General features: G+C 34.8%; 1 protein-coding gene across 1 annotated transcript in view; it reads left to right on the top strand.

Moving 5' to 3' along the window:
* Positions 1-19,699, top strand: part of SCLT1 (sodium channel and clathrin linker 1) — a 203,976-nt gene that overhangs the window by 130,795 nt on the left and 53,482 nt on the right. Inside the window, exons 15-18 of the mRNA XM_029941012.1 lie at positions 3,575-3,649; positions 5,863-6,008; positions 11,219-11,411; positions 18,083-18,279. Coding sequence (XP_029796872.1) covers positions 3,575-3,649; positions 5,863-6,008; positions 11,219-11,411; positions 18,083-18,279 — 611 coding nt within the window. The remainder of the gene's footprint in view (positions 1-3,574; positions 3,650-5,862; positions 6,009-11,218; positions 11,412-18,082; positions 18,280-19,699) is intronic.

The following is a 19,699-nucleotide window of genomic DNA, read 5'->3' on the forward strand; positions in this document are numbered from 1 at the left end:
GTGGATATTGATAAACTGACTGTTAAGTTTATCTGGAGAAACAGAAGACCCAGACTAGCCAACAAAATACTGAAGAAGAGGAAGAAAGTCAGAGGACTAAGACTACCAGATTTCAAGACTTACTCTAACACTATAATAATCAAGATAGTGTGATATTGGTGAAAGAATAGACAAATAGATCAATGAAATAAAATGCAGAATCTAGCATGGAGTAAAATATAGACCCACATAAATACAATGAGCTGATCATTGACAAAGAAGCAAAGGCAAGACAAGGAGCAAAGATAGTCTTTTTAGCAAATGGTGCTAGGACAGTTAGACATTCAATTGTAAAAGAATGAATCTACACACAGCCTCCACAAAAATTAATTCAAAATGGGTCACAATCCTAGGGCGCCTGGGTGACTCAATCAGTTAAACATCTGACTTCGACTCAGTTCATCTCATTGTTCGTGAGTTTGAGTCCCACATTGGTCTCTGTGCTGACCACTCAGAGCCTGGAGCCTGCTTAAGATTCTTTGTCTTTCTCCCTGTCTGGCTGTCCCCTGCTCATGCTCTGTCTCTCTATCTCTCAAAAATGAATAGACATTAAAAAAATTTCTTTTAATGGGTCACAGCCCTAAATTTAAAACGCAAACCTATAAAATTCCTAGAAAGTAACAGAGAAGAAAACCTGAATGATCTTGAGTTTGATAATGAATTTTTGGATACAACACCAAAGTCACAATCGATGAAACAAACAGTTGGTAAGTTCGACTTCATTAAAATGAAGAGTTTCTCTGTGAAAGATACTAACAAGAGAATGAAAATTCAAACCACAGGTTAGGAGAAAATATTTGCAAAAGTCATACTGACAAAGGACTGTTATCCAGAATATACAAAGAACTCCTAAAACTCAACAATAATAAATCAGCTCAGTTAAAAGGTGGACCAAAGACTTTGACAGACACCTCACCAAAGAACATATACAGATGGCATATAAGCATATAGAAAGATGCTACATATCATATGTCACCAGGGAAATGCAAACTAAAGTAATAATGAGGTCCCACTGATTACACCAAGTATGTACCAGATATGCCTGTTAGAATGACCAAAGTCCAGAACCCTGATACCACCAACCTCTGGGAAAAATGTGGAGCAACAGGAATTCTCATTCATTGCTGGTGGGAATTCAAAATGGTATAGCTACTTTTGAAGGTAGTTTAACGGTTTCTTACAAAATTAAATGTACTCTTAACATACTGTACAACAATTGCACTCTTCTATATTTATCCAAAGGATTTGAAAACTTAATGTCCACACAAAAAACCTCAACGTGAATATTTATAGCAGCTTTTTTCACATTTGCCAAAATTTGGAAGCAACCAAAATGTCCTTTAGTTAGGTGAATGGATAAACTGTGGTACATCCAGACAATTATTTAGCACTTAAAAGAAATGATCTATCAAACCATGAAAATCCTGGAGAAGACTTAAATATATATTATTAAGTGAAAGAAGCTAGTCTGAAAAAGCTACATATTGTTTGATTCCAACTATATGGCATTCTTGGAAAGGTAAAAAGACCAATGGTTATCAAGAATTAAGGAGAAGAGAGGGATAAATAGGCATAATTGAAGCAGAGAGGATTTTTAGGACAGCGTAACTACTTTGTATTGTACCATAATAGTGAGTACATGTCATTATAGATGTATCCAAACTCATAAAATGTACAGCACCAAGAGTGAACTTTAATGTAAAATGAGGAATTTGAGTGATAATGTTGTGTCAGTATAGGTTCATCAGTATTAACAAGTGTATAATTAAAGTGAGGGATGTTGAAATTGGGGGAGGGCTTTGAATATTATGGGGGTAAGAAGTATAGCAGAAATCTCTGACTTCTCAGTTTTTCTGTGAATCTGAACTGCTCTAAAAATAGTCTATTAAAATTCACATGAGACATAAACATAGGAAAAATTCCAGATCACACCATAAAACTAACTTTTCATAGGTTAGTGACTTAATATATGAATATATATGGAATGTTTAAGGTTTCATTTCTTGTACACTAATAGTTCTGCCTTAATAAGAGATAATAAATTTAGATTAATCATCTGATTTCTAACATAGGGTTAAGATCTTCATTATAATCAGAATGCATTTGGGGGTCACAATTTAGAAGCTTATTTTAAAATTTAAAAGCATTTTGATACCCAGTACCTTTATAAAATAGTTATATAAATAAAATAAAGATATGCTGGGTGCGCCTGGACGCCTCCATCGGTTGTGTGTCCCAACTCTTGATTTCAGCGCAGATCATAGTCTCATAGTCATGGAATCCATCCCTGCTTGGGATTCTCTCTCTCTCTCCCTCTCTCTCTCTGTCCCTCCCCTACTCATAGGTGCACATGCTCTCTCAAAATAAATAAACATTTTCAAAATAAAAATCAAGTTATGCTTAAATAATTGAGTATTAATTAGTAGTATACTGCCAAGAAGCGGGTTCATCCAAAGCATAATCTACAATTAATAGAAAATAATCACATCCATTCTCAAAAATAAACAAATAGCTGTGAGGAGCCAGTCATTATAATGGTTGCTTTTAGTTTAGTCTCATTTGCAAAATATTAAATTTTATCAACTGATTGATATGCTTGCTCAGTTTTACTGGTTAAAGCCTTTTGAAGAGAAATGTTTAAAAAAATGTTTTTAATTTTTTTTAGAGAGAGACAGAGCACAAACAGGGTAGGAGCAGAGAGAAAAAGACACAGAATCCAAAGCAGCCTTCAGGCTCTAAGCTGTCAGCACGGAGCCTGACATGGGGCTCGAACCCACAAACTGCGAGATCATGACCTGATCTGAAGTGGGCTGATTAACTGACTGAGCCACCCAGATGCCCATGAGCAGAAATGTTTAATGATCATGCTAATAAAATTTACTATGTCCATTGGCTGTTAATAAGTTTTGCAGGAAAAGTTTTTGAATTTATATACCCATGTGCCTTTTAGGCCACAGGTTATCCTCAGGATATTGTGTCACTGTCCAGTTCTGTGTTCCCTTTTTAAATATGTGAGAAGAGGTTAAGTATCTGCCTCTTGGTTTCAGCTCAGACGGTCCCTGAGTCAGGCTTCACACTGACAGCATGGAGCCTGCTGGGATTCTTTCTCTCCCTTTCTTTCTGCCCCTCCATTGTTTGCTCATGCTTCCATGCTAGCTTGCACACGCTGTCTCTCTCTCTTTCTCAAAATAAACATTTTTAAAAAAATTAAAATAATTAATGTGATAAGAGTATATGAGTAAAACTAATATGAGAAAGGGGTCTTATTTTTTTTCCCCTCTGGAATCCCTCAACCTCTGTCACCCATTTAGTATGTTTACTTAGAATTCCTTGACATTCTGTGCTGGAGGCAATTTCTCAAATAGGCAGCTCTTTGAAGATTAAGGGTTTTTGCTTTTGTTTAATAATCAGTATGATCAAGCTCTGTTGATAGAGTAAGTGTGGCATACTTGTTATGAACAAATCATTTTATGCACCCATTTTTTTCTTAAGGTTTTACAAATATATTTATTTACGATATGAATTGAATTTATAGGAGTGTGCTGAAAAACAAAGCCAAATTGAACGAGCCATTAAGGAGAAAAAAGCAGTGGAAGAAGAACTAGAAAAGGTAAAAAGGAAAAAAATACCTAAAACTCAACTGCAGATATTTACTGTTACTGTTTGCTCTCATCACACTGCCTACTGGCAACCCCTATACGTGAGTGTTTTTACCTAGTATATATTCAGAGTCTGTACTTAAATACTAGTATTGCCTGAATATATTTTTTATGAGCGGCCATAGTATTTGTACTTTTAACTTAAAGGTGTACATTTTTTTGAAGTAGCTGTCCTTGTTTAAACCTTATTAAATTTTACTTAATCTTCCATATGTTTTTAAATTCTCTGCCAAATTTTATTGGGTTTAGGCCATGTATAAATACAAATATATGTATAACCAGAAAATTACAACAGTCCTCTGATTTTAACCCTTTAAAAGTGTATATTTTTATTTTGTAAGTAGAAAAATATTACTCAAATGATATTTAAGAAAAAATATTGTGAGAAGTATATAGTTTAAAATCTATTTCTTACTAGGTAACTTTTTTATCGTCAGTAAGTATTCCACTATTTTAAAATGCCTTGAGGGAAAAGGGAGACTAAACTTGGTGCAGGATACACGGTGTTTTAAGTGGTACATTAAGATCTTTTGTAGAGAGGTTAAGTAAAGTTACCTAATATTAACAAATACTAATGGTAGCATCAGGATTTGATTTTCAAAGAAGAGCTGCATACATGCGCTGCTATATTGCATAAACTAAATCAGTAAACTTAGCAATCAGTGAAAAACGTGACATATGTGTATTATTGACATAAAAAGATCATGACATCAGATAGTAAAAGAGTCCTTTACAAAGCAGCATATAGCATAAGTATACATGTCATATTCCAAGTGGGATCTTTATGGTCACCTTTCTCCTGCAAGGTTGATTCCTTCTGAGTTACTATCTGTTATAGAATAGGAATAGATCCCATATAGATTTCCACCTGCTATACATCAGGGCTGGGATAAATTTCGTAATATTTACATGGCATAGATTAAGGAATAGGCTTAAATGAGGAAATGTAAAACTTACAAGACTAAAGACAATAGGCAGAGAGAAGGCACAGGTCTCTAATTCTCCTCCTGTCTCACAGACAACTGTGCTGAAGTCACAGCACTGCTGGGACTACAGTATAGGTCTGTATTTTAGTAGTGGGACATTAACTTGCTGATAGAGGAGGAGTGACAAAGCAGTCTTTTCAGTGGAAGAAGATACAGGTTATTGGTCAGGCAGCCTGGATTTAGAGGATAGCTTTCTGTAGAATTTGTTGAAAATGTGAGCTGCTTAGCACCTGAAAATTTTTCAGTTCTTGGGCTGTTATTGGCCCTGTGTCGTGGTAGGAAGCCTAGTCGTATTATAAGAAGCTGAGCTTGGGTACAGCCACTCCTGTTGAGGAAAAAGGAACTCCCGTTTCAGTTAGATCATTGTCTAGTTAAACCACAGGAGGATTCTGGAGTCACTTTCAGATATTTCTACTCATCGCTCCACAGCATATATCTGTATTTTTTAATATCAGAATATAGAATATCAGACACCACTGAAAAAGAAAACTACATGCCAATATCCCTGAGGAACATAGATGCAAAAATTCTCAACAAAACTGAATCCAAACTTATACATTAAAAAAAAAAAAAAAATCATTCACCGCCATCAAGTTAGATTTGTTCCTGGGTTGGAAGGGTTGTTCAGTAGTCACAAATCAGTCAACATGATACATCACATTAATAAAAGGAAGGATATAGTAAATAAATAATTAAAATAAGATATTAAAAGTATTTTAATAGGGGCACCTGGATGGCTCAGTCAGTTGAGCCTCTAACTTCAGCTCAGGTTATGATCTCACGTTTGTGGGTTCGAGCCCCACATCGGGCTCTGTGCTGACAGCTCAGAGCCTGGAGCCTGCTTCCGATTCTGTGTCTCCCTCTCTTCTGTCTTTCTCTGTCTTAAAAATAAATAAAACATTAAAAAATTAAAAAATAAATAAATAAATAAGTGTTTAAATAGTTTACAGTAAGCATGACTAATTTCAAAAATAAGCAATTATTATATGTCAACTTCAGCAGTTTATTTTATAAATGTGAAACAACCAAAATTATTGATATATTTTAGTATGTTACAATGGGAACAGATAAACATGTGATTATGGGTTTTTATTTATCATTGACTTCAGTTTCTCAGCTGTATAATTTGTTAAGACAGTTTTCTTCTGTCAGGTAATACATACAAGCTTCTTTTGCAGATTTACCATGAAGGCAGAGTAAATGACAGTGGTTACAGAAGACTAGAAGAAATGCACCAAAGATGCCTGGTTGCAGAGCATTCAAAAGATGATCTTCAGCTAAGACTTAAGACAGCAGAAAATAAAATAAAACAACTTGAATTAAAGTAAGGTATTCTTTTATATTTTCTGTTAACATTTTTAGAACTCATATACTTTTTGACAGATTCTTTACTTTTCTTAAATAGGGCATGTATATATTGGGGGGAAAAGAAAAGCACCAAAAAGAGTTTTTTCAGGCTTATTTCTGAAAACTAATTTGTTTCAGAAGAAAAGATTTAACGGCATTATACCATTTTATTTCAAATTTCTCCTTTCTGGCAGTTAAATAGAATGCTCATAAGATTGTGTTTTTCCATACTAACTAAGCTATTACAGTGGCTTCCTTATAATTATTGCTTTTATAATCAGTTTATACTTATGTTTCTTTTGTTTTTGAATATTCTATAATAATCCTTCATGATTATTTATTACATTGTCTATTAAAATGGCAAATTTATAATCTGATATATCCATTCTAACTAATTTTCTACCTTTCCTGCCAGAATGTTACTTAATACAGTAAAACTTAATTTGAATTGCACGAAATCTCAATCTGTTACAGAATATGTTTGTTACATATTTTAAAAATAAAGAGGAATACTGTCAGCAATACAGTGGAATGAATTGGAGGTACCCAGCCCATGTCCCTCCACAGAAACAAATATGTGAAAGGCATTCCTGGACAAAAGTGCCTTTGTGAGAGCTTAGGGATCCAGGTAAGAGGTTACATATCACTGTTGCAGCCTAAAAACAGGGAGGCAATCCTACACACCAGTGCCGGCATACACTATGGTCTTATCTATGGGCCAAAGCAGCTCCATCTACATGTGGACTCGGCTCTAGCCCTGCTTGTTGACAGTCCTGCACCTAGCCTCTTCCATGACCCACAGCAGAAGTCATGCCTGTGGGTGCTCCTGATAACAGGCCTGCCAAATTCAGACTTTACTGTCCCTGCAACCTGACTCTAGTTCCACTGTACTGTGGAGGCAGTCCTGTCCACCCAGGAACCAGCCCAGTTCTGGGAGTCCTAACAGTTACCCAGCAGAAGTCACACCTGGCCATACCTCTGGTAACAGGCCTGCCAACCATGGACCTGACTGCAGACTTAGCAAAAACCATGAGACATGAATCCAGCTTTGCTGTATTTGAGGTAGTCTTTCATGGCAAAGGATCCAGCCAGCTACCCAAAACACCCAGTACAAACTACACCCATAGATGCTTCCAGTCAGACCCACTGATCTTAGACCTGACTACAATCCCTGAAGCAGTCTTGTGACCCAGCTTTAGTCCCACTCTACCACAGTCCAAAAACAGTACTGTGCGTATATGGACCAGCTCAGTGGCATCATAGGAGCACCTTTAGGAACTCACTGGACACAACACTTGACTATGCCTTTGGTTACATGCCTGCCAACCATGAACTTGGCAGTAGCCACATGATGTGGTTTCAGCTTTGCTCAACCACAATCCCAGACGCAGCCCTATCAGTTGTGGGACCTGGCAGGAGAAAGTCTTTACCTGCCAAAGTCAGTCTGTAAAGACTAGAAGAGGAATCTGCTGCTTCAAATACACAGATACCAATAAAGAATCAGGCAAACATGACAGCACCAAAAGAAACTAATAAACTAATAAAGGAAACTAATAATTGACCCAAAAGAAATTGTGATCCATGGACTGCTTACCAAAAATTTAAAATGTTGTCTTAAAGAAACTCAGCTATAAGAGAACAGAGTCAGCTAAATAAAATCAGAAAAATGATGAATAACAAAATGAGCAGTTTAACAAAGAAATAGAATCTATTAAAAAGAATCAAACGGAAATCCTAGTGCTGAAGAACTGAACTGAAAAATTTTGTGGAGTTTCAGTAGCAGACTTGATCATTCAGAAGAAGAAAATTAGCAAACTTGGAGAGAGGTCATTTGAAATCATCCAGTTAGAGAAACAAAGAGAAAAATGAATGAAAAAGAGTGAGGAAATCTCATATGAGTTATGGGACATCTTAAAGTGAATTAGAATACACATTATGAAAATCCCAGAAGGAGCAGAGAATGAGAAAGGAACAGAAAGCTTATAAAGAAATAATAATAGAAAACTTCCCAAATCTAGGGAGGGAATGGAACATCCAGGTCCAGGACACTCAATCAGATAGGCTCAACATCAAGAGGTCTTCACCTAAACATTGTAATCAAATTGCCAAAAATAAAAAAGAATTTTTAAACAGGAAGTGACTCATCACATACAAGAGACTCCATCCAACCCCCATAAAAGTATCAATGGATTCTTTTTTTTTTTTAAGTTTTTTTAATGTTTTATTTATTTTTGAGAGAGAGAGAGATACCACGTGAGCACAGGCTCTGAGCTAGCTGTCAGCACAGAGCCTGACACGGGATTGGAACCCACGAACTGCAAGATCATGACCTCTGAAGCCAGAGCTCAACCAACTGAGCCACCCAGGCGCCCCTCAATGGATTTCTTAGAAGAAAGTTTGCAGCAGAGAGAAAGTGGCATGGTATATTCAAAGTACTGAAAGGAAAAAAGTGCAAACCAGGAATGCTATCCCCAGCAAAGTTGTCCATCAGAAATAAAAGAGAGATTAAATCTTTCTAAGACAAAAGCTCAAAAGGGAGTACATCACTATTAGAGCTGCTGTATAAGAAATGCTAAAGAGTTTTTCAAGTGGAATTGAAAGGATACTAATTAGAAACATAAAAATACATGAAAATATAAAACTCTCTGGTAAAGTATATTGTCAAACTCAGAATACTTTAAGACTCATAATAGTACTACCTAAATCACTTTTAACTCTAGCATAGAAGTTAAAAGATAAGAATATTAAAAACAAGAAGCACAATAATGTGATAATTGATATAAATATAAGAAGATGTAAGGTATGACATCAGTAACACAAAATGTAAGGGGACAGAGAAATAAAAGTAATTGAAGTTAAATTGTTACCAACTTAAAATAGACTCATAACAGATGCTTTATGTAAGTCTCATGCTAATCAGAAAAAAATTTAATAAACACACAAAAGATAAAAAGAAAGCAATGAAAGCAACTACTACAAAAATTCAACAAATCACAAAGGAAGACAACTAAAATGAGAGTAAAGGAACAAAGGAACTACAAAATGGAAAACGATTAAAATCACAGTACCTATTAATAATTACTTTTAATTAAGTGGATTAAATTATCGCTTCAAAAGACAGAATTATGGGATGGATTAGAAAATAAGATCCAACTATATGTGCCTACCAGAGAGTCACTTTAAATTTGAGGAAACACATAGGTTAAAAATGAAAAGATGGCAAAAGGTATTCCATGCAAATGCTGCCCAAAAGACAATAGGGGTATCTTGTATCAGACAAATAGACTTTAAGTCAAAAACTATGGCAAGAGGGATTCCTGAGTGGCTCAGTTGGTTAAGCTTCTAACTTCGGCTTTGGTCATAATCTCAGGGTTCATGAGTTTGAGCCCCGCCTTGATAGCTCTGCTGTCAGCATAGAGCGCACTTCAGATCCTTTGTCACCCTCTCTGCCTATTTCCTACTCGTGTGCATGTGCTCTCTCCCCTTCTAAAAATGAATAAACATTCATTGTTTAGTGCAGTGGTTGGGTCCTAGGATAGTTCTATTTTTAACGTTTTTGGAACCTCCATACTCTTTTCTAGAAGTATCCTACACTAGCAATTGCACTATTAGGCATTTACCCAAAGGATAAAGAAATACTGATTCAAAGGGACATATGCACCCCAATATTTATAGCATCATTGTCAACAATAATCAACTACGGAGAGAGCCCAAATGTCTATCAACTGATGAATGGATAAATTAGAGGTGGTATATATACAATGGAATATTACTCAGCCATAAGAAAGAATAAAATCTTGTCATTTGCAGCAACATGGATGGAGCTAGAGTGTATTATGCTAAGTGAGATAAGCCAGGCAGGGAAAGACAAATACAATATGATTTCACTCGAATGTGGAATTTAAGAAATTAAACAGAGGAACATATGGGGGGGGGTGGAGGGAAACAAACCTTAAGAGACCCTTAAAGATAGAGAACAAACTGAGAGTTAATGGAGGGAAGTTGGTGGGGAATGGGCTAAATGGGAATGGGTATTAAGGAGGACACTTGCTATGATGAGCACTTGGTGTTATATGTTAGTGATGAATCACTGAATTCTGCTCCTGAAACCAATATTGCACTGTATGTTAACTAAAACTTAAGTCAAAATTTAAAAAGGAAAAAAATGTGATTATTTCTGATCTTAGCATCTTGTTGATCATTCCCTAGATCCATGATTTCACTAGAAACTTTATCAGCCTGGGGTACCTGGGTGGCTCAGTCAGTTGGGCCAGCTCAGGTCATGATCTTGTAGTTCATGAGATCGAGCCCTGCATCCGGCTCTGAGCTGACAGCTCAGAGCCTGGAGCCTGGTTTACATTCTGTGTCTCCCTCTCTCTCTGCCCCTCCTCCGCTCACGCTTGGTCTCTCTCTCAAAAGTAAATAAACATAAATTTAAAAAAGGAAAAAAAAAAACTTTATCAGCCAAAGTTGAATAGGAAAAAAGAGCTACAGTATAATGGAACTAAAAGACCTCATGTATATTTCCTCCGATACCAGAGAATGTTCACAGTATTTAATTAGCTGAGATTCAAAAGATTGAAATTTTAAAAGATAGGAATATAAATTAGCATATTGAAGCAACTTACATGTTTGAAGGTTGTGTCACCAGTAATCCATTGTTGAGAAAGGTCAAGAACTATAACCTATTTAAACTGATAAAACAAGAGATTTTTGGAGCTGGGAGTTTATAAAACACCATTGTAAAGTCCTACAACAGAAAATATGAAATAGGTCTTACTGTAATTTAGTAATCTAGACAGCTAATGTGTCTTCCTATGGTGTTAATTGAAGTAGTAAAGAAGTTTTGATCGTTACCTACTTCACCTTCCTTATCATTAGCTTCAGTGTATCCCCTTGAAGTGCTTGTTACACAGTGATTCTCAGTGATAGTAAAAATTTGAAAAAAGTTTCACATAGATTTTCTAGGTGAGTGGTAACTGTTCAGTTTATTAGTTAAGATTGCTAAGTTGAATGTATTTGCCTGGGCTAATACAACATTGTAAAACCACATAGTTTTAAGTCCTCAGTGAAATGAAATGGGCCAGAACAAAGAAAACAAAAATCTATACTATAAGACATAGACTGCTTGACTTCTGTTACAGATCATTAAGTTTAATTAAAGGTTCCTTTTGTTTTTTTAATCAGTTCCTCAGAAGAGATATCTCGTTGCCAAGAAATGATTCATAAACTTCAAAACTTATTGGAGTCTGAGAGAGAAAACTGTGGATTTGTCAGTGATCAAAGGCTGAAACTTCAGCAAGAAAATGAACAGTTACAGAAGGAGATTGAGGATATAAGAAAGATTGCTCTTGAAGCTCAAAAAGAAGCCAAGTTAAAGGTATTTTCAAGTCCACTTAGAGTTAAATGTGTACTTGTGAAAATCAAAATATAAGAGAGACCCAGCAAAACATTTTGGGCCTTTTTTTTTCTGCCTTTTCATCAGATAGCACTAAATCATAATGCAGAGCATTAACCAGTCTTTTTTGTATTGTAGAATTTGGCAAGCATACTTGAAAATGATTGCTTTCACTATCCACACACACAAAAAATTCTTTCCAACCATGAAACACACTGATACTCCTGCCAAAGCAATTTAAGCAGTGCTAGCAAAACTATAGATTAGATAACTGTACAGACTGCCATCCTCTCTTCTACAATAGCCCCTTGAAACTGAGCTCTCAAACTAACTCTGTAGAGGTGCTGCCTCAGTGTGCACAGACAGCCTCTCACAGGTGGTCTAAACTCCCCATGCTAGGAGGGAGGCAAGGGATAAAAGTCTCTTCTAAAAAAAAAATTGCCCTTTATTTTCCCTCTCCTTTCCTCCTCCTTCATACTAATGCTTAACGTGCTTTGACAATAGGAACATGGTAACCTGTTTAAGGGAGTTTCAGGAAGCACCAGGGTCACCGTCAGCAGTTTGCTTGCCTTACCCCACTCCACACGACTTCTGTGAGAGGTGGCGGTAACCCTTTATGACCAAGATCTGTGTCTCCCAGCCTCATAGTAAGGACATGAGATAGCAGCATTCGTTTTTCACTTTGTTGTTTGTTCCCGTGTGCTCATCCAAAGTCACCTTCCAGCCTACTTCATATCAACACCTATGCATTGCCTTCTGCAAGTATCAGGCACTGTAGTCATTTATAAGAGCTTTAACTCTGAAAGAGAGCCCCAGATCATACAGAGGAGTTTGTACTTTATGGTTTAGTCTGTGGGAAATCCTTGAAGAACGGAAGGGAAAAATCACACTACCAGATATCGACTTGATATAAAGCTATGGTAATTAAGACAGTATGCTACCAATAATAATCAATTTCTCAGTGAAACAAAACGTAGTCTGGGAACAAACCCATATTTCATAATCACCTCATTTATAACAAAAGTGCCACTGTAGTTCCACAGGGAAAGAATGAGTTTTATAAAAAATGATGCTAGGTCAATTGGGTCCATATTTTAAAAATAAACCTTGACCCCTGTATCACACCACACATTTAAATTCATTTGCGCTGTCTTGTAGACCTAAATCCAACATATAAAACAATGGAGCTTCAAGGAGAAAATCTTCATGATCTTGGGTAAAAAAAAGAATTTCTTAATGAGAACACAAAATGCAGTAATCATAATTAATTAGATTTCATTAAATTAATATTGAGTCATCAAAAGACACCATTAAGTACAGTGCTAGCCCTCGTTTGCCAGTTTTGCCTATTAAAAATCACAGTCCAAATTGTCAAAAAAAAAAAAAAAGAAGACACCATTAAGAGAATGAAAAGTTAAAGTATTTCTAATACAGAAAGTATATATAATGCATTATAATATACATTTGTAATACAATAATATATAAATAGAATAGAACATAACCAAAAAAAGTCTGATATCTAGAATATAAAAATTGTACCAGTTAATGATAAAACAGCAGTTAATAAGAAAAAAAAACACCCATTTCCAAAAGTGGGCAAAAACCTTAAATAGGCACTTCATAAAAGAGAATTTATGAAAAAATGTTCAACTGCATTATTTATCAGAAAATTGTAATTAAAATTGCAGTGTACCACTGCATACCTACCAGAGTGGTTAAAATAAAACTAAGAGTATCAAGTGTTGACAAAGATGTAAAGTACTGGCACCTTCATACAATACTTTGAGAATGTTAATTGGTAAAACCAGCAGTATCTTTTAGAGTTGGACATACATACAATGCCAAAAAATCCTGACTACATACCCACAGATATGAATGCTTATGTTCATGAAAACATGTGTATTAGAATATTCATAAAAGTTTTAATCATATCAAACACTGAAAATAACAAATGTCCATCTACATGAGATTACATAAATAAATGGTGGTATACTCATATAATGAAATAGATGCACCAATAAAAAAGAATGAACTATGTCTATAAGAAATAATGGATGAATTTCACAGACCTAATGCTGAACAAAGAAGCCAGACATGAAAAATCTCATTGTCTATTAATTTCATTATATGAAAGTCAAGAATAGGCATAATTACCTATGAGGATGAAATCAGAATTGAGGTTACAATTTCAAAGGGTGAGTACTGATTTTTTTTAACATTTATTTATTTTTGAGAGCCAGAGACAGAGCATGAATGGGGGAGGGAGACACAGAGAGGGAGACACAGAATCTGAAGCAAGCTTCAGGCTCTGAGCTGATGTGGGGCTTGAACTCCTGGACCACGAGATCATGACCTGAGCCGAAGTCAGAGACTTAGCCAACTGAGCCACCCAGACACCCCTGAGTTAGTATTGATTAGAAAGATGTGAGGGAACCTCCTGAGGTATGTAAATCAGGGTGGTGACTCTGGTATGTCAGTATATGTGTAAAACTTGAGTTGTAACCTTGACTTACATAGTTCATTGTAAGGAAAAGAAAGATAAACTTTGGCAAAGAAAAGTTTAGTAGGAATGTAGATAAAACAAGTATCTGTGGATGATGAGCATATAGGGATTCGTTGTAATATTCTTATTTTGCATATGCTTGAAAATTCTCATACTAAAACGTTTACATAATAAAATAAGTCAGTGTACTTGGTGAAAAATGCTGTATCATCTTCTGTTTTAAATTTTATATTTTAAACTTCATATGGATTTATAACTAAAAGCTATTAGTGACACTATAAAACATTAGTGGGGAATTTAGGCAAAGAACTTTCCTAGCAAAACAAACAAAAATGGAAGAAATTGCAAGCGAATATATTGATAGGTTTAAGTATATAAAGTTTTTAAACATTTAGGACCACTTATAAAATATTTAGAAAAGAAATAACTGGGGGAAATAATTTTAGATGAGACAAAAGATTTAAAAAATTCATATGTAAGGAGCTTTAAAAATATTAAAGAAGAATATTTGTAACCCAATAGAAGAACATGTATGAGATGTGAGCAGGATTCACAAACTAAGGAAACAAATTGCTAATAAACAACTTTTTTTAAGTTTAAACTCACTATTAATTAACTACATAGTTATCAGTTAGTGAATGTGCAACTCAGAGTTTAAAATGGTTTAAAATTTAGGGGCCCCTAGGTGGCTCAGTCAATTAAGTGTCCGACTTCGACTCAGGTCATGATCTTGTAGTCTGTCAGTTCAAGCCCCTCACTGGTCTCTGTGCCTGGCAGCTCAGAGCCTGGAGCCTGCTTTGGATTCTTTGTCCTACTTTCTCTCTGCCCTTCCCTCGCTCCTGCTCTCTCTCTCAAAAAAATAAATAAACATCAGAAAATTTAAAAAAATAAAATGGTACACATTTAGAGTCTAAATTTTGATCATAAGAAAATAATTTAAAATTTAAAAAATTTAATTTAAAAATATTGCAACATTATTCATAATAAGAAATGAAGGAACAATGATATGATATATCTATAAAATACTGTATTGAGTCATTAAAAATTTTTTGTAAATAATTTATAATGCTTTTATATTGCTATGTTCTAAGTTTTAAAACAATAGGAAAAATATAAGTATATACTTACATATATTGCAATTCTGTATGCACTAATCCACATTCTAAAATTCATAAATAAAAAACAATAGAGTAGAGGTAGTTATCTCTGAGTTGTCGATTACAGAGACCTTATATTTGTTTTTAATTTTTTATCTTTCATTATTTTACAATATACATATGTTTTGGGGTTTTGGTTTTTATAATGGGGGAGAGGGGAATCAATGACTTTTCCCTACCTGGTACTACATTTTATCTCTCTTCAACAGTTCCAGAGAGTAATTGATGTTTTGGAGAACCAAAGAATGACAGAAAGTTTATCTATCCCACTTTTCCCACCAAACTGCTTCCTTTTGTCAAGTCTGCATCTAGCTTAGAATTATTGGTAAATAAGGGAAGAACCTCTTAACTAACTACATAACTGTAAATTATACCTTAAGAAGGAGGGTTGCTGTCAGGTAACTACTGTTTTGTAGCTGATTCCTTCTTTGATAACATAGGAACCTAGTGCTATACTTGGCTGCTTTTCTCCTTGAAAGAGTGTGATCTTCCATAGATAAACTGAAAGGGGCCAAAAAAGATCAAGACAGTTGAATATTGAAAAGTCAGTTAGCTGAAAACCTTAACTTATTATTTAAAATATTCATTTGTTTTTAAGGCCACTGCATTCCTTTCAGCCCTATTCTAACTTCTCTGTTCTTTCTGCCAGGATTCTCCATTTCTTTGTGGTCTAAATCCTCCTCATAAGTACATAAAATTAGGAAATGGATAGTTTTTAGCAACCCAGTCTACTTGTGTGAGTGATTCTCTGCAAAGGAAGAGCACAAAGGAAAAAGGGAGACCGTAAATCCTTTCTTCCCACCAATATACTGACTTTAATCGTTAGTGGGACTTCTGTTATAGGAGACTTAGTTGCTTGTAGCCCATAGCTTTCCAACATCTCTACAGATCTGGTGAGTTAAATCGTTGGAATTTCATCAGCTAAAGGATCTGGTGTGTGTTAAAGACTATATTTTGATACCAAAAAAGCCATCATTCATTGGGTCTGCAGATGTGTTTTGGTAACTTTACTATGTTTCAGTTGCTGAAGATGTAATGAAGACATCTTCCCTCCCCCAACCATAAAACTATAATTTTTGTATGGACATGGGCAGACTTTAAACATATATTTACAAACTAATAAATACTCTTTAGGAAAAATGTAGAGCACTGAGAGAGCTTATAAGAGAACTAAGTTTTAAAAATTGAATAGAAATAACTAAGACAAGAAGGAGGAGTAAGATTACTCCAGGCAGAGGGAAATACATGTGAAAATGAGCCAAGAATGAGAAGCCATTGTAACAGAAACAAAGAAAAAGAAGGGAATAGTAGCACAACACAGGCTTGTAGAAGTAGACAAAGACCAGGTTATCATGAAGAACCTCAGAACAAGGCTTAACAAATTACCATTAGACTCTCTAAGAAGAAATGGGGAGTTTACTAGGTAGACAGACTTCTAAAACTATATAGATGCATATATCAGTTTTTAATACATATATGAGAGAGACAAAGACAGAAATTTCTGCCTAACATATTAAGAACCATGCTTCTCCAGACAAGGTTGAGATTGAGACAAAGGAGTAGGAGTATATTCAAATCTAAATTGGCAGAATCCAATAATACAAAAATTATTAAAATAGTAGGTGTCAAGGAGCCTCAGGAGCTTGTAATAGAGAATTAATAAATCCAAGGTTGTTTTCCCAATGCAAGTATTTATAAAGTCTTAAATTTCTACTTGTATATTATTTGAGAAACTAAATTTAAGAGTTTTAGGACGCATGTTGCATTTAGCAGAAGTAGTGAGAACAGAGTATTTGCAGTTTACCCCAAGAATCATAGATTTTGCTGTTGTTGAGTTTTCCTTGGTATTGAGTAAAATTGAGTCCCTTAGTCACTCATTTTTGATTTTGGAAAGTGGCCATATTTAATTAATTACTACAAGCTATACCAGCTGTGGTGATTTTTAAAATATATTACTTTAAAATATCACAAGATAGATATTCTTTATAATATTTCTTTCATATAGTAAGATAAAGATGGCCTGAGAGTACACCAAATAAATTGTTCTTGTGACTATTTTCTCAGTTGCCTCAAGGATGGTAATAGACAGTTTCATTCTAGAAGCATGCAAGAGAAGGTAATTTATTATAAACATTGAATGCCTGAGAACATTAGGGCTTAATTTTCTTTCTGAACCCCAATTGAGAATGTTTCTAGTGTATCCAAAAAGCATTTACTTATATGTTTATTCTGCAATAATGTATTTTTACTATAATGATGTAAATTACCTGGAAATAATGGGCAATCCTTCCATATGAGAGTATGAAAATCACTATCCATAGTCTTTTTTTCTTGAAAAAGAAATATTTATTTATACCATAACTGAAGTGGTAAAGAAGTTCTCCTATATTATTTTCTTTACAAACTCTTTAAAAGACAATTTGAAATTGAATATGAAGTGACTTGAAGGGATTCTAAGTTGTTGAGCACATCAAGGTGCTGAGAGGAAGGTGCCCTTGGAGAGGTCATGGAGGCTCTGCATACCCCCAGATCCATACCTTGCCCTATGTATCTATTCCATTTGCCTGTTTCTGAGTTGTACCCTTTATAATAAATTTAATAAACTTTTTCTAATGGTTTGAGTAAAAATCTCTCAGTTATTTGAGAGCATGAACATTTTCCATGGATCGTGGCATCAAAAGTGAAAGTAGATAATGAGAATAGTTTTATATTAGATAGTTTACTTTTTTCCTACTGGCATTTTAAGATGTTGAAGAAAGTTTTGCAAAAAAACATTGTCCCATCATAATTCTGGTTTCACTAAATTTATAATACACGATCTCTTCATTTGTAATGAAGGAAAAGTGTAAATTATTTTTATATAAATTTCTCATCTGAACATTTCTGTGCCACAGATACCACAATGAATGATTCTTTTTGTAAATGTCATTGATCAGTGTACCCCCTACAACAGGGAAAAAAAAAAAAGATACTGTGTTCATTTTATTCCTTAGATCAGTACAATGGAACATGAATTTTCAATAAAGGAACATGGATTTGAAGTTCAGTTGAAAGAGATGGAAGACAGTAATCGAAATACCACTGTTGAACTGAGACATCTCTTAGTAACTCAACAGAAGGCAGCCAATAGGTGGAAAGAAGAAACAAAGAAACTTACTGAAAGTGCAGAGATTAGAATCAGTAATCTAAAGTAAGTTCACTATTTGTTTGATACGTTTTACAGAATAAATTATTTAATCTATAATATCCTTGCCATAATCTTTTTGTAAAAATATCTTACACTTTTTATTCAAATATTTATTGAACTGCTATGAAAAATATTAAGCATTATAAACCAAAACTCATACTTAAAATTTTGAAAACTTTAGGCATACTTCACAAAATATAATGATTTTTTTGGACATGGTGGTTTAGAAACTTAATACTCTTTGCATACAGGTATAGCATATAGCATGTTTCGTGGTCGCAACAGAATATGATTGATTTGCAAAGCCTGAAATATTTGCTCTCTGGCCCTTGAAGAGAAAGTTTGCTGATCCCTGCCTGGAAATTACTTGAGCTTTTATTTCTAATGCAATGGGATGCTATGGAAAGCTTTTAGCAAAGTGATAGGATCAGGCTTACATGTTCAAAAAGCCAGTTTGATTACAGTTTGGAGACTAGACCAAAGGGGCAAGGGTAGAAGGGAGAAGGTCAGCAAGTACTATAATAATTGGTGTATAAAATGATTGTAACTTGGATTAGATTTTAAAGGGTTGGAAATCATTTTTAAAGTTTGAACCATGTTAATTAAGTATGTATTACCTAGAAGACATTTAAAGCAAGATATTAACTAGTTAGTAGTCTGTAAGTTTGAAGTTCAGGGAAGAGATTGCATCAGGAACTCTAAATGTGGGACTCATTAACATACACGTGATTTGTAAAGTCGTGGGATAATATTTTGTAAAAAGGAAGTATAGATAGAGAAATTAAGCTTTCTGAAGACTTGAGTCCCCAAAGTTAAATTCTGGAGAGATGAAGACTGAGTCTCAAAGTCTGAAAGAGACTGAGAAAGAATATTCAGAGAAATAAGAATCATGACAGAATGGTTTAAAAAATTTTTTTCGAAGGAAGTATAAGTAATAGTAATAGATGATATTTACTTAGCACATAATGCTTTTTTTTTCTTGTTCTAAACAACTTAGATATACTTACTTAAACTTAACAACAACCCTACATTTTACCATAGAGAAACTGAGGCTGAGGGATGTTACAGAAGTTATTGAAAGTCACTTAGCTAACAGAATGACCAGTAAAGACAATACGCTTTTAGATACTAGCCCTTTATCTGATAATGTCATTTACAACTATTTTTTTCCCATTCTGTCTGAACTCACCAAACTCCACACCCAAAAAACAAATAACCCAGTGAAGAAATGGGTAGAAGACATAAACAGACACTTCTCCAAAGAGGACATCCAGATGGCCTACAGGCACATGAAACGATCCTCAACATCACTCATCATCAGAGAAACACAAATCAAAACCACACTGAGATACCATTTTAGCCAGAGTGGCTAAAATGAACAAATCAAGAGACTATAGATGCTGGCGAGGGTGTGGAGAGACGG

Source organism: Suricata suricatta, chromosome 1 (genome assembly GCF_006229205.1).
Source record: "Suricata suricatta isolate VVHF042 chromosome 1, meerkat_22Aug2017_6uvM2_HiC, whole genome shotgun sequence".
Lineage (NCBI taxonomy): Eukaryota > Metazoa > Chordata > Mammalia > Carnivora > Herpestidae > Suricata > Suricata suricatta.